The sequence below is a fragment of the Miniopterus natalensis genome, chromosome 11 (assembly GCF_054644295.1).
Source record: "Miniopterus natalensis isolate mMinNat1 chromosome 11, mMinNat1.hap1, whole genome shotgun sequence".
Lineage (NCBI taxonomy): Eukaryota > Metazoa > Chordata > Mammalia > Chiroptera > Miniopteridae > Miniopterus > Miniopterus natalensis.
In genome coordinates, this window is record NC_142091.1 from 37,145,022 (window position 1) to 37,160,941 (window position 15,920).

Sequence of the window (15,920 nt, forward strand, 5' to 3'; positions counted from 1 at the left end):
CGTGGAGCTGACTTTGTGTCCCCTTCTGCTGGGTGCCTTGGTGTGGGGGCAGCAGGACCTTGCAGGGCAGATTCTCTGCTTGTGTATTGCTTTGTGCATTTTTGAGTTTTTGACTGCTGAACTGGCTTCCACCCTGGCTTGTACTGGGTGGACAGACCAGCAGAAGCTGGGATTTGTGTCTGCATAGTAGAGTGTTCGAAATACGTGCCTGGTGAGACCAGCAAAACAGATCTGGGAAAGGAGGGGCAGAGCACACCTGCCTCTCCTGCAGCCTAGGAGAACCACCCCCAATAGGAAAGGGGCTGGTTTGGCTCACTGAAGCCTCAGATACCCCCTGTGGGGCACAGTCCTGAGGAGCAAGGGAGAGCAGCTCACAGGAGGACATTACAAAAATAAAGCTCTAAGGAACAATTGTTTGGGGACTGGAAGAAAAGCTGAAAACCCCTGCTGGGGGCTGGGCAGGCAAAGTGCTCACTGGAATGCTTTTTAATCGAATCCACTGTGCCCAGACTGCTGAAACTGCCCATACAGAAAAGGCAACAGGCTGAAGTCCATCTGAAACTGCAGCAGGCCAGCGCATGGGGAACTAGAATTGGAGGACAGCGTAGAGACTGAGGAGCTGGCTGTGGAGCAGAGACTAACTCCCTCACAGTGAGTGCTTGACAGCAAAACCTCTAAGTAAGGGGAGTGATGCCCTGAGCCACACTAGCCATCCTGTACCATGAAGGCTCTACATAAGACTATGGAGTAAGACCAGGCAACTACAAGGTTGCAAAATAGCTGACAGGTGGAGGTGGTCCACAGAGAGCCTCCCACCAGCCAACTACCTAAGGACACCAGAGCCAAATCTAGACAGCTCCTCACATTGGATGATACACAAGTACCTCCCAGGAGAACAGAAATCTGCATACAAAACAGCAAGCCACAGACAACATAAGCTGCCCAGAAGAAACTCACCTGATTGACTTTCTTTGTATTTTTACTTTTGTTTCCCTTAAGAAAAAGAGAAAGGGAAAAAAACTTTTTTTTTCCTTTTTAAATTTTACAATTTTTTTTTAAGTTTTTAGAAATTTTTAATTTTTTTTAAAGAATTTTGCTTTGCTTAGCTTGTTTTTTGTTTTATTTGTTTTGTTTTGTTTTATCTTTGCTTCTATTATCAAGATTTTCTTAACATTCCCTGCTTAATTGCTGGGACTTTATCATTATAAACAATAAGCTTACTGCTTTTCTCTATTGTTTCCCCCATATCTCTTATTGGATTCCTTCCCTGCCCGGGCTTTATCTCTCTCTCCTCTCGATCCACTGGCATAACTTTTTCTCTTCTTCTTTTCTTTCTTTCTTTCGTTTTTCTCCCTTCTGTCTTCCTGTCTTTTTGTTTGATTGTTAGTTTCTATTATTCTCTTACTGTATTTTTATTTTTTTCATTTTCAACTATTATCCTATTCCTATTCTCTCCCCTAATTTTTTGCTTGCCCTTCTTTCAGAATCTTTTCTTTGCCCCTTTTATCTCCCAGTAGCTTCTCTATTTTTTACATTTTCGTTTATTACTATTTTTTAAATTTTTGTCACTATTAACAACAATATAGTTTTCTCTCTCTAGCTTTACTTTTCTTTTTTATTTTATTTTTTTGGTTTAGAATTTGTGTTCTCCCTTCACTCTCCCAGTTCTATTTTCACTTGGGTTGTTTTCATTGTGATTGTCAAGATATTTTGTAAGATACCCCTTGTTTCCTGGAAGTTTAGTTGTATATTGTCCTGCCTTGCCAGCACCCGTACACCAGCTTACACGTCATGGTTGGGACTGAGACACACAGTTAGCCAACCTGAGAGGAGAGTCCTCCCAAGGACTGGTCAACAATATAGACCTAATCACAACAGGGGAGCCCAAAGAACCCACAAAAGGGACAACCAAAAAAGGGACACACCCAGAGCAAAAAGCTCAGAAGTGTAAGGAAAACACACTTCTGGGCTCCACTGGACTCACACTATAAAATCCCTCCCTATCAGACTGGGAGACAGCAAATATATCTAATATATAGATACACACACTAAGAGCCACCAAAATGGGGAGACAAAGAAACAACTTCCAGATTAAAGAAAAGGAAAAATTGCCAGAAAAAGACTTCAATGAGATGGAATTAAGCAATTATCAGAAATAGAGTTCAGAGTAATGGTTATAAAGATGCTCAAGGAAATTAATGAGAACAAAGCACTTGATAAAGTTGAGAAACTTAGTGAAAATATGAAAAAAGAGATACATATCATAAACAAGAATCAGGCAGAAATAAAGAATACTATATCTGATATCAAGAATGCATTGGAAGGAATTAAAAGCAGGCTCAATGAAGCAGAAGATGGAATAAGTGACTTAGAAGATAAAGCAGAAAAAAACAATCAGAGCAGCAAGAAGAAACAACACTTAAAAAGCATGAGGACAATCAAAGGGAGTTTGGGGACAACATGAAGAAAAACAACATTCGCATTATAGGAATGCCAGAGGGGGAGAAAAGAGAGGAAGGGATAGAGAACTTGGTGGAGGAAATAATGACAGAAAACTTCCCTATGCTGGCGAGGGAGAAAACCACACAAGTTCAGGAAGCACAGAGGGTTCCAAACAAGAGGGACCCAAAGAGACCCACTCCAAGACACATCATAATTAAAATGGCAAATGCCAAGGACAAAGAGAGAACATTAAAGGTTGCAAGAGAGAGACAAGTAGTGACCTACAAGGGAACCCCATAAGGCTGACATTGGCTCTCTCAACAGAAACTCTTCAGGCCAGAAGGGAGTAGCATGAAGTTCTCAAAGTAATGAAAAGCAAGAACATGCAACCAAGATTGCTTTATTCAGCAAGGCTATCATTTAAAATTGAAGGTGAAATAAAGAGCTTCCAGAAAAAAAACGCTAAAGGATTTCAGTACCACGAAACCAGCATTCCAAAAAATGCTAAAAGGACTGCTCTAAGAAAATGAGGGATAGTGAGAGAAAGGTACATCAGCATAAAGGGGAAAAATGGCATTAAATAAGTATATATCAATAGTAACCTTAAATGTAAACGGAATAAATGCTCCAATCAAAAGACATAGGGTAGCTGAATGGGTAAGAAAACAGGACCCATATATATGCTGTCTACAAGAGACCCCCTGAGAGTAAAAGATTCACACAGGCTAAAAGTGAAGGGATGGAATAAAATATTCCATGCAAATGGAAAGGGAAAAAAGCTGGAGTAGCAATACTTATTTCTGACAAAATAGGCTTCAAAATAAAGACTGTAACAAGAGACAAAGATGGTCACTACATAATACTAAAGGGGTCAATCCAACAGGAGGAAACAACCCTTATAAACATATATGCACCCAATATAGGAACACCTAAATATATAAAAAATTTCTTGGTGGACTTTAAGGGGGAGACTGACAGCAACACAATCATAGTGGGGGACTTTAACACCCCACTGTCAGCATTGGACAGATCATCAAGACAAAAAATCAATAGGGAATCACAGACCTTAAATGACTCACTAGATCAAATGAATTTAATTGACACAGGACATTCCAGCCCAAGGCAGCAGAATATACATTCTTCTCAAGTGTACATAGACCATTCTCAAAAATAGACCATATGTTAGGGCACAAGGCAAGTCTCTACAAATTCAAGAAGATTGAAATCATATCAAGCATCTTCTCGGATCACAATGCCATGAAACTAGAAATCAACCACTATAAAACAGTTCAAAAATAATCAAACACATGGAGGCTAAATAGCATGTTATTAAACAATGAATGGGTTACCAATGAGATCAAGAAAGAAATCAAACATTTCTTGGCAAAAAAAGAAAATGAACAGACAACAACCCAAAATCTATGGGATACAGTGAAAGCAGTCCTAAGAGGAAAGTTCATAGCATTACAGGTCGACCTCAAGAAACAAGAAAAAGCTCTAATAAACCATCTAACACAACAACTAAAAGAACTAGAACGAGAACAGCAAGAAAATCCCCAAGGAAGTAGAAGGAAATAAATAATAAAGATCAGAGCAGAAATTAATGACATAGAGACTAAAAAACAATACAAAAAAAAATCAATGAAACCAAGAGCTGGTTCTTTGAAAAGATAAATAAGAGTGATGCACCTTTAGCCAGACTCACTAAGAAACAAAGAGAGAGGACCCAAATAAATAAAATCAGAAATGAAAGAGGTGATATAACAACCAACCCAACAGAAACACAAAGGATCGTAAGAAAATACTATGAACAACTATATGCCAACAAACTGGACAACATCGGTGAAATGGACAAATTCCTAGAAGCATACACTCTTCCAAAGATGAATCAAGAAGAGGCAGAAAACCTGAATAGGCTGATAACAACTAATGAAATTGAAGCAGTGATCAAAAAACTCCCAGCAAACAAAAGTCCAGGACCAGATGGATTTACAGGCGAGTTTTACCAAACATTCAAAGAAGAATTAACACCTATTCTACTCAAACTATTCCAGAAAATTCAAGAGGAGGGAAAACACCCAAACTCTTTTTCTGCAGCCAGCATCATCCTAATCCCAAAACCAGAGAAAGACACTACAAAGAAAGAAAATTACAGGCCAATATCCCTGATGAACATAGATGCTAAAATCCTCAACAAAATACTAGCAAACCAGACCCAACAATACATTAAAAAGATCATATACCACGACCAAGTGAGATTTATTCCGGGGATGATATTGTATACAGAACACCCTAAAGACTCCATCAAAGTACTACTAGATTTGATAAACGAATTCGGCAAGGTAGCTAGATACAAAATCAACATCTGGAAATCAGTGGTATTCTTATACACCAACAATGGACTTCCAGAAAGAGAAACTAAAAAAAAAATACCATTTACCATTGCAACTAAAAAAATAAGATCCCTAGGAATAAACTTAACCAAGGTGTAAAAGACCTATATTCGGGAAACTACAGGACACTGAAAAAAGAAACAGAGGAAGATATAAACAAGTGGAAAAATATACCACGCTCATGGATTGGAAGAATTAATATCATTAAAATGTCCATACTACCCAAAGCAATTTTTAGATTCAATGCAATTCCTATTAAAATACCAACCGCGTATTTCACAGATCTAGAACAAACATTTCAAAAATTTATATGGAACCAAAAAAGACCCCAAATAGCTGCAGCCATCTTGAAAAAAAAGAACAGAGTGGGAGGGATCACTTTACTGGATATCAAACTGTACTACAAAGCCATTGTAATCAAAACAGCCTGGTTATGGTACAACCCAGACATATAGACCAGTGGAACAGAACAGAGACCCCAGAAATAGACCCAACCCATTATGGTCAGTTAATATTTAACAAAGGAGGCAAGAGCATACAATGGAGAAAAGACAGCCTCTTCAATAAATGGTGCTGGGAAAATTGGACAGGTACATGCAAAAAAATGAAACCACCAACTTTCACCATACACAAAAATAAACTCAAAATGGATAAAAGACTTAAATGAAAGTCACGAAACTATAAAAATCCTGGAAGAAAACATAGGCAGTAAAGTCACAGACATCTCACCTAGTGGAATTTTCACTGACACATCTCCTAGGGCATGAGAAACAAAAGAAAAAATAAACATATGGGACTACATCAAACTAAAAAGCTTCTGCACAGCAAAAGAAAACAGACTCAAAATACAAAGGAACCCCACAGTCTGGGAAAACATAGTTGCCAAGGATGCATATGATAAGGGGCTAATTTCCAAAGTGTACAAAGAACTCATACTACTCAGCAAGAGGAAGACAAACACTCCAATTAAAAAATGGGCAAAGGACCTGAATAGACACTTCTCCAAAGAGGACATACAGATGGCCAAGAGACACGAGAAAATGCTCAACGTCACTAATCATCAGAGAGATGCAAATTAAAACCACAATGAGGTATCACTTCACACCTGTAAGAATGGCTGCCATCAACAAATCAACAAACGACATGTGCTGGCGAGGGTGTGGAGAAAGGGGAACCCTAGTATACTGCTGGGTGGGAATGCAGACTGGTGCAGCCACTATGGAAAACAGTATGGAGGCTCCTCAAAAAATTAAAAATGGAGCTGCCTTTTGACCCAGTGATCCCACTTCTAGGAATATATATCCTAAGAATCTTGAAACACTAATCAGAAAGAATATATGTACCCCTATGTTCATAGCAGTGCAATTTACAATAGCTAAGATCTGGAAACAGCCCAAGTTCCCATCAGTATATGAGTGGATAAAAAAGCTGTGGGACATTTACACCATGGAATATTATGCAGCTGTAAAGAGGAAGGATCTCATACCATTTGGGACAGTATGGAAGGACCTGGAGAATATTATGCTAAGTGAAATAAGCCAGGCAGAGAAAGACAAACATCACATGATCTCACTTATATGTGGAATTTAAAGAACTTAATAAACTGATGAACAGAAATGATTCAATGACATGGAAGCATGGATCAGACTGACAAATCTCAGAGGGATGGAGGAGGGTGGGTGGGTGGAGGGGGAGACATTAACCAAAGAACTTATATGTATATATGCACAAACCAAGGACACAGACCATTGTCTGTGTGGAGAGGGACTGGGGAGGTGGGTGGAATGGGAAGGAATGGGTCACTGGGGAGAAAAAGGGTCATCGGTAATATTTTGAACAAAAATTTTAAAAAATTAAAAAGCAAACAAAAACACACACAAACAGAGCTCACAGACACAGGAGAACAAGCAAGAGGTGAGAGGTTGGCTAAAATGGTGAAGGTCAAAAGGTACAAACTTCCAGACTATAGCTAACAATACTGTATTGAATATTTGAAAGTTGTTAAGTTCTCATCACAAGAAAACAAGTTTGTAACTGTGGTAATGGATGTTAACTAAACTTATTAGAATAACCACTTTGCAATATACAGGGGCAGGCAAAAGTAGGTTTACAGTTTTTCCTATGGAAAATAAATTCAAGAATAAATTGTGTTTTGTATACTCACAACTGAAAACCTACTTTTGCCTATCCCTGTATACATAGACCAAATCATTATATTATACACCCAAAACTAATACAATGTTTTATGGCAATTATATCTGCAAAAAATAAATGCTCCTATCCAAAAAGCAGATAAAACAACTGAAAATGTCAGCATCCTCCAAATTCCTGTTCTACCACCAAGTAAGGTCCAGATTCATTGGAGAAAAAAGCATCCATTTTCTTTTCTTAAAAAGCCTGTTAGAGGCTTTTTAACTTCCCTGTGACTCAGCCTCCATCCTACCTGCCTTTCTATTCAATACTTTTATGATCTGATAACTTACTAATTGACTCCTATCTCTGAGTTCCCATTGTGCTGGAGATGCGTTCAATAAACTGCTAAATTGTTATTCCACAAACTTCATTGTACACAATGTCCTATAATCTTAGCACCTCTTCTGCTCATGACAATTTAATGTCATATTCATAAATATGAACTACCCTCTAACACAAGACGCCCCTGACTGATTTTTCCAGTGTCCACTTCCCATGACCCCAGTGGGCCCCAGAGTAATTCTAAAATTTGGGTTTATTGCCTTAGCTTTCTTTCTCTCTCTTGAGAGAGTTCACGGAAAAAACAAATTAAAAAAACTACAACACAAAAAAACCCCTCTTCCTGCTATGCAAACTGCTTTCTATTCCTTTTCTATTCCCAAGCTCCAGTTCTCTTTATATAGGAGGTATTTCCAACAGGAAGGTCTCAAATATATTTTGGAATTTAAAAATATGGTGCTTGAGGAAACTGTATATGGAATTATTTTAGCAGTCTTCAGAGAGGTGGTGATTGGAGAAGGATTACCATATCTTGTAAACATTTCCCAGTTACCTGATTCCTGTTTGATTTGAATGGTAGGCTTGATGCCAGGTGGTAAAGGAGACTGCTGAGGCTGTTGCTGATGAGATACTGAAGGAGGCTGGGCCACCTGTTGTTGTGTCTGTTGTTGCACTTGATGTAACTGTTGCTTAGGAGACTGTTGATGCTGTTTAGGAAACTGTGCAAGAATCTGCGTTGGGGTACCCACTAAGCTTTTGGGGGAAGGAAGTCTGGTTGATGCCATTTTGATTGCTGATGTAGATACACCTGTAAAAGAGTCAGGGAAAAGAAAATTCAATAGTAAAGCATAATTAAGGTTAATTCCGATTACTGTAGTAGATAATACAGACTAGGTAAATCAATAAAAGCAATAATTTATAAAGCACCAGTAAGTGTTAGATATAATGTGTGAAATTTTACATATTGGATATCTAATCCCCAAACTCTGCAAGGGAGGCATTGTTCTCGCACTCAAAAAAACTGATTTTCTCTTGGTGAAGAGTTTACACAAAAGGAACAAAGTATCAAGCAGGATATTCTTACACATGTCTCTCAATAGATGTTCATGACATCTATTAGAAAATGTAGGTTCTCAATGTAATATAAGAACAAAGCAAACTAAATTTTAAATCTTATTTCTAATACATTTTTTCAAAAATTGCTTTTCAGGTTCTGTGAGCCAATTTAAACATGGTATGAAATAAAATAACTGCGCTGGCCAGTGTAGCTCAGTTGGCTGGGTTGGCTGGGTGTTGTCCCATGCACTAAAAGGTTGCTGGTTCAATTCGTGGTCAGGGCACATGTGCAGGTTGTGGGCTTGATCCCCTAGTGGGGCATGTGCAGGAGGCAGCCGATTGATGTTCTGCGCTCACATGGATGTTTCTTTTTCTCTCTCCCTCTCCCTTCCTTTCTCTCTAAAAATCAATACAAATATTTTTTAATAAAATATAAAATAAAAAATAGAAATAAATAAAATAATAATCCACAATGAAACACTCATCTTTTGAACTACTTAGCATGGCAAAGTAACTTTTCTTTATGTCATTTCCATTAATCTATAAATTAAAGTCATTTGTTGAGAACTCTAACTAGGTCATTAAATAATTACATAAAAAGTTACAAGTGGGCATACTAAATATATAAATGGCCAAAAAAATTCTAATGATAAAAGGTTGTAAGACATTTGCCAGTGCAATACTAGTATTAGCAAACATGCATAGGTAAGGAGTACCAATAACTTCCAGAAAAGATCTATGAGTTTAAGAGAAATTCTTCCCTCTCCCAGATTTTTCATCAGTAATTTCATAATTCATCAATAACACAATAGGACTACGATTTGTAAATGAATTAATATTCCTAACAGGAAGAACCTAGAATATAACTCACCATATTAACTTTTTTGAATACTGTTGAAACAATGAAAAGAAACTGATAAATTAATAGCCTAATTATGAAGTACTTAGGTTATTTCATACCTTTCTCCACCACACCCTCACCAGGTCATTAGAGAAAATTTTAAAAATAGTATTACATCCTCATGTAAAATTTTTCTGGAGAATGATAAAGATGGAGAAGATGGAGAGTCACTCTGACTCTCGGCCTCAGCTTCCCCACTTGTTGAATTTTCCTTGCACTACAAGTCTAAGGGTTGCTGTGTAGATCAGGGAAAATCACAGAATGAGAAATACTTGAAAGGAGACAAAAGGTATAGTCACATTTCTGTCTACAAAGTGGGGGGATTAGTAACATTACTTACACATGCTCCTACCTCACCCACTCTCAAACCCAACTGAACACTAGGTATTTTGGTGACATGTGTGCTATACTGCTTAGTTGTGCTGAACAAGGTTATCTCTGGAGCCCCTTCAGACACCAAAATTTTATGACTCAATAAGCATAAAGTGTTATACAAGTGAAAGTTATTATATTTAAACTATGTTAAAGCCTTAACCTTTATATTGCATTCCTAATGAATTCTTATATTAAGGTAAATTACACACATGAGTAACTCCCTATGTTCTCCATATACTTTTGTACACAAAAGGCAGTGAGGATGACTTCAGAATCAGAGAATTGTACTCAAATCATGCCTTCAACATGTAAACACATAAATATATAATATCTGTATGATCTGATTAAAGTACTTCATCTCTGAATATTTACTCATTCAATTAAAACTTACTGAGCAGACACTATGCTAGATCGGTGGGAAACTGTTCTGTATCCATGAAATATAACCTTCAGGAAGGTTAGAGAAGAAGATAATCAAATCATCACACAAATTTATCGTTACAAACTATAATAAATGCTATCTTTGTTTTAACAAGTAAAAGATCCTCTTCCTCTTCCCCTTTGCTTCCCAAATAATTCAGCACTAAAGCCATCAAGCAGCATAAAGCAAGATGGACAACTAGGCAGCTAAACAGAAGAGTGGCCAAGCATGGGGGTGTTAGAGCCCAATGCAGAGACTGGCGGAGTGTGGGAGGTGGAGTCAAAGTAGGATGAGGAGGGTATCCACGATGGAGCTTAAGGGACAGCATGCATATAGAGTTCGAGCCCAGGCAGGATAAAGAGGAGTTCCATCAGTGCGAGCCCCCTAGCACAGGGTCTCAAAGCTTAAATCTAAGATGTCTCCGGGAAGGAGTGGCTAAGATGGGATGAGTCCAAACCAGGTGAAGAGGACTTCTGGGTGGGAGGGCAACCTGGCACAGGTGTCTGACCTGAGCAGGGTAAAATAGGCATCCATGTAAAAGGGTGATGTAGGGACAGTGTCAGAACTGGAGGGGGGGGGGGCAGTAGTTTGCAGGATGTGAGAGCCTTAGTGGATTAAGAAAGGCATTTGCATGGAGGTTGGGCTAAATAGCAACAACGAAAGATAAGTTAGATACTGGCAGACTGATAAAAAGAAGTATATGAAAGATAATGAAAGCTAGGTTTTTCACTATCAAAGAAGGGAAGGGAGAAAACTAGAATTAATAAGCGGTACTTGAATGATACAGTTCTCAGAGCTAAAATATGCCATTTAGCAAACTCTACCAAAAAATTTCAACCTTTTCATTTGGTAATCCTGTTCCTTAGTTCTGGTTCTAAAAAAATAGAGGGCTCGATTAAATTCACAAAGATGTTCACTAGAGTCAAATCTATAATACCAAAACCGGGAAATACTCTAAATATCCAACATTAATAATTTAATAAATTATCCAATAGTAACAGATTTAATTAAACAGCTCTGGAAATAATTAGGATAATTACAGAAAAATAGAAGAATGTTGAAGCAATCTTACATGAAGAAAGTATGATACCAAATGGAATGGAGATTTTTTTTATTCCAAATAAATAAAATGTTGTTCATATGGGTAAAAAGGCAATAATATATAAAATGAAAAGTGCTACTGTGATAAGAGTGGTGGAATTACTGGTGGGTTTTTGCTCCCTACTGTTCCCTAAAATTATTTATTCCACTAACTTTTAGGTTTCAAAAAACCTGGATACTGAATGAGGACCAAATTTGAAATGACAGGGTTGAGGATTTCAAAAGGACAGGACTTTAATAAACAGGAACTGGATTCAGGGCCAGTCTAAAGAAAGGAAATACAGCAAAGAAAACAGAAATATTAGTGAGTATGATATAATCGAAAGTAACATGTTACTTAGGTTGACGTGGGATCAATCTAAAAGAGGAAAAATAAAATGTGGGCAGAAGACTGTCATAGGATAGGTATACCTTGCTTTACTGTGCTTTGCTTTATTAAGCAGATGCTGCATTTTACATATTGAAAGTTTATTGAACTCTGTGTTGAGCAAGTCTATCAGTGCCATTTTTCCAATAGCATTTGCTCACTTCATGTCTCTATGTCACATTTTGGTAATTCTTGTAATATTTCAAACTTCTTCATTATTATTTGTTATGGTGATCTGTGATCAGTGACCTTTTATATTACTAGTAATGTACCAATTAACAATGAAGATACATTTCTGAGAAATGTGTCAATAGGTGATTTTGTCCTTGTGCAAACACCACAGAGTTCACTTATACAAACCTGGATGGTAGAGCCTAGTACACACCTAGGCTATACAGTACAGCTCATTGCTCCTAGGCTACAAGCCTATAGACTATGTTACTGTACAAAATAACACAAAATTAAATCAAGTCCAAGAGAAAAATGATGTAATAAAGGGACATAGTAAGCACTAGATATATGAGGCTGCTGCCAGTATAAGATGGCATACTGTTTTATAGCAAACTTGTTTATAAGCAGAAAGAGTATACTCTAAAATAACAAAAAGTATAGTATATTAAATACAGGCATACCTCATTTTATTGCACTTCACTTTATTGCGCTTCACAGATGTTGGTTCTTTTACAAATTGGAGGCAAGACCCTCCACCAGCAAAAATATTATGACCCACTGATGGCTCAGATGATGGTTAGCATTTTTTAGCAATAAAGTATTTTTAAATTAAAGTATGTACATTATTTTCTTAGACATAATGCTATTGCACACTTAATAGACTATAGTATAGTGTAAATATAACTTTTATATGCACCAGGAAAGCAAAACATTCGTGTGACTCACTTTATTGTGCTATTCACTTTACTGTGGTGGTCTGGAACAGAGCCTGCAATATCTCTGAGGAATGCCTGTATTGGGTGAATAACTCATGAAGTCTACAAAGAATATGAGGAGAAGAATGAGATGGAAGACAATTTCTCTCTTCAAGGGAAGAGAAAAGACAATATCAACAGGATTTATCTAAGCAACAGGTAGAATAAAAAATAGAAAGGCTACAGTAATCTATCCCAATAATAAATAGCCTATTCTTTAATTAATGAGAAATATTATCAGCTTAACTGTTATGGTATCATAGTGCTTGAGTTCAAGTATCCCTTACACTACTCTAACACTACATCACAATACCTCCATCATTCAAGTCCATCTCATCATGCAGGCACTGAATTCTCATATCATCACAAGGGAGAGTACAGTATAACAAGGTATTTTGAGAGAGAGACTACATTCAGATAGACTTTATTATAGTATATTGTTATAATTGTTCTATTTTATTATTAGTTATTGTTGTTATCTTACAGTGGCTGACTTATAAATTAAACTTTATCATAAGTGTGTATGCATAGGAAAAATCATAGTTTATATAGAGTTCAATTCTATTCACAGTTTCAAATATCCACTGTGGGTCTTGGAACGTACTCCCCTAGAATAAATGGGGACAAATATAATATGTCACCTTTGATCTAAGACCAGGGGATATATAATATATACATATCTGCTTATACATTAAAAAATGGAAGGATAAAGAAAAAACTAAAGGAAAAAAAGATTACTTATCAGGGAAGGACAAAACAGGGTAAAAGAATTGTAGATCAAAGGGAGACTTCTTAGAACACACCTCGTTTGTGAATTTGACTTTGGAACTATAAAATACTATAGAACTATATAAATATTTTATCTAATTATAAATAAAATTAAGTCAAGAAATTTTTAACTATAATCCATAAAGACAAAAGAAAACAAATTAACCTAATTGTATACTGAATTAGAGCTTCACCACAGAAAAAAAAATTATTTCAAGTGACTTTAAAATACAGCAATTCAACTACATATCGTTAGTGAGAATACCCTAAGAGCAAAAAGAACCATAATAAAATCTTAAATTCTACTCTGTAATTATATTTTCAGTTATCATTTGGTTTTGTTATTCTGGAACTATTATATATTACAGGATAAGTCAAATACACAATTTTATTAACCATTAGGGACCAGGATTTTCAGTGTAAGAGGAGAAAAAGATACAAATACAAAAACAAAGAAAAACTCGTAATTCTAAATTGGAATTGGTAATATCAGTATAAACTCATGATGTATTTCCTCCTTAAAGAAGAAAGGATTCTAGCTCTGTCCAGAAAAGATCTAGAAACAATGACCAGCCCCTCAGTCCCCAGACTGTGGTGTCTAAACACCATTTCTCACCAAGAAACCAGAGCTCCTTGAAGAAATGGCTAATTCCAAAGGGGAAGGGATGTGCAGATGAACCTATCTTGTCATACCACAAAACAAGAAAGCTATTAAGGACTAATGTGGTTGTGTCAAAAGAATTGAGGAGCCAACTTAAAGAGGCTCCCACTGAAAAGGATAGGCCTACTATCTGCGATGGAGTGACATAAAAAAAATCTTAATATGGGGAATAAAAAGATCATTGGTCACTAAACCAACTCATTATATGAAAACATTTAAATAAACATTTTCCTATGTGAATTGTACCTCAAGGTAACCAATGACGAAGGAAAGTTCTTCTCTAAGGATTCCAGCTAATAAATAAAGAAAAAAAATTCACTTTGCAACTACCAATAAAATAATGACCTAAGCAAAGATTATCAATAGCTAGTAAAACATCTGGTAACATTTATATCTACTGATCAATGTCAATATACCATTAAAAAGAGAAACTGGACGATATGTGCCTTCTAAAGTAATAAAACAGGAAGTACACAATACCACTTATAAAATGTTCATTGCCCCTATCTCCAAAAACAATTAAACATGAATCTGATCAAGCTTCCTTTTTTAACTACCAGTTTTATGGAAATACATGGAACAGGAGACTTATTAAAATCAGCAAAATCCAGACTATAAGAAACTCTCAGGAAAAAGGACTGATTTCTTAAATAAATTGCAAAATTAAAAAAGACATAACCATATCAATCACTGCCATGTGTGGGCCTTACTTGGATCCTAATTCAAAAAAAATTTTTTTATGATAATAAAGAAATTTAGATACTAACTAGATATTTTATTATGTCAAGAAATTATTGTTAAAAATTCTAGGTGTGGCACTGTGATTAGTGATTTTTTTAAAAAATTTTTTTTTTTAAATGTATCTTTATTGATTTCAGAGAGAGGAAAGGAGAGGGAGAGAGACAGACAGAAACATCAATGATGAGAGAGTCACTGATCAAGCCCACAACCCGGGCACGTGCCCTGACTGAGAATCGAACCCTGATCGCCTGGATCCTAGGTCGATGCTCAACCACTGAGCCACGCACAGCTGGGCAGTGATTTTTTTTTTTTTAAGATACACATAATACCTTTAAAAATATTCCAGGTCAAGGGTGCGGGGAAGGAAATAGCAGATACAGATGAAACAAGACTGACCAAGTGTTGTACATCCCTGAAGCTGGGTAATGGGTACATGAAGGTTCATTTTACTATTTTCTCTACTTATATGTTTGAAATTTTCCATAATAATTTTTTTAAATTATCCTTTCTTCTAGACAACCAACTCAGAACCATTCTAATCAGAATTTTAAGACTTCCCATATTCCTAATATTAAGCAGTTTCTTTCCTTTCCCACAGCATGAGCAAACCATATATAATCCCCCTATTCTCTACATTTGGAACCATCTCTACATTTATAAACCTGGAGTCATCCACCAAGTTACTGCTACTAAGACTCTTCACCCTCTTCCATTAGCTGCCTCTACAAGAATAACCAGAGATAGATACATCAGCTCTAAAACAGCCTATCTTTAATCTCCAACAAAAGCAGACACTGAATGCATTTCTCCCCCAGGTACCCCACACAGGAGCTGTTACAGAAGCCCTATAGTCAGAATCACAACTACAGTCTGCACATTACCACTCCCACTAAATTTTATCTTTTTAAAAAAGCAGATGCCTTAATTTCTTAGCACTAATAATATAAAAATTAAATATCTCAAACAGATACTCAAAATAATCATACAGTTTCTTTGAATATCTACATTTAGATACTTTTACATCCCTTATGCTCTATTGAATTCCAGTGTATTCATAAGAAATCTCTGAGATGTCTTATCCAGCTCCACTATAACTACTTAAGGCTCAAAGAGATACAGGAAGCAAGAAGCAAAGAAGAAAATAGGGAAGTCATAAGTTTGCAAGAGCTTCAGAGGGTACCTGGAGAAAATTAAGAATAAAAACATAAGCATGGAATATTCATTTTGTCTAAAGATACTTCATTAGTAACCAAGAGGAATACCTCTTTTATTTTAAATAATACCTTGGAAGAACAG

The 15,920-nt window shown here is 36.5% G+C and overlaps 1 protein-coding gene across 6 annotated transcripts in view; it reads right to left on the reverse strand.

Moving 5' to 3' along the window:
• The window catches only part of EMSY (EMSY transcriptional repressor, BRCA2 interacting), a 91,205-nt gene that overhangs the window by 47,419 nt on the left and 27,866 nt on the right, over positions 1-15,920 (reverse strand). For all 6 annotated transcript variants that reach the window (XM_087821649.1, XM_016196367.2, XM_087821648.1 and 3 more), the window contains one exon: positions 7,861-8,115. In XM_087821649.1, coding sequence (XP_087677775.1) covers positions 7,861-8,115 — 255 coding nt within the window. The remainder of the gene's footprint in view (positions 1-7,860; positions 8,116-15,920) is intronic.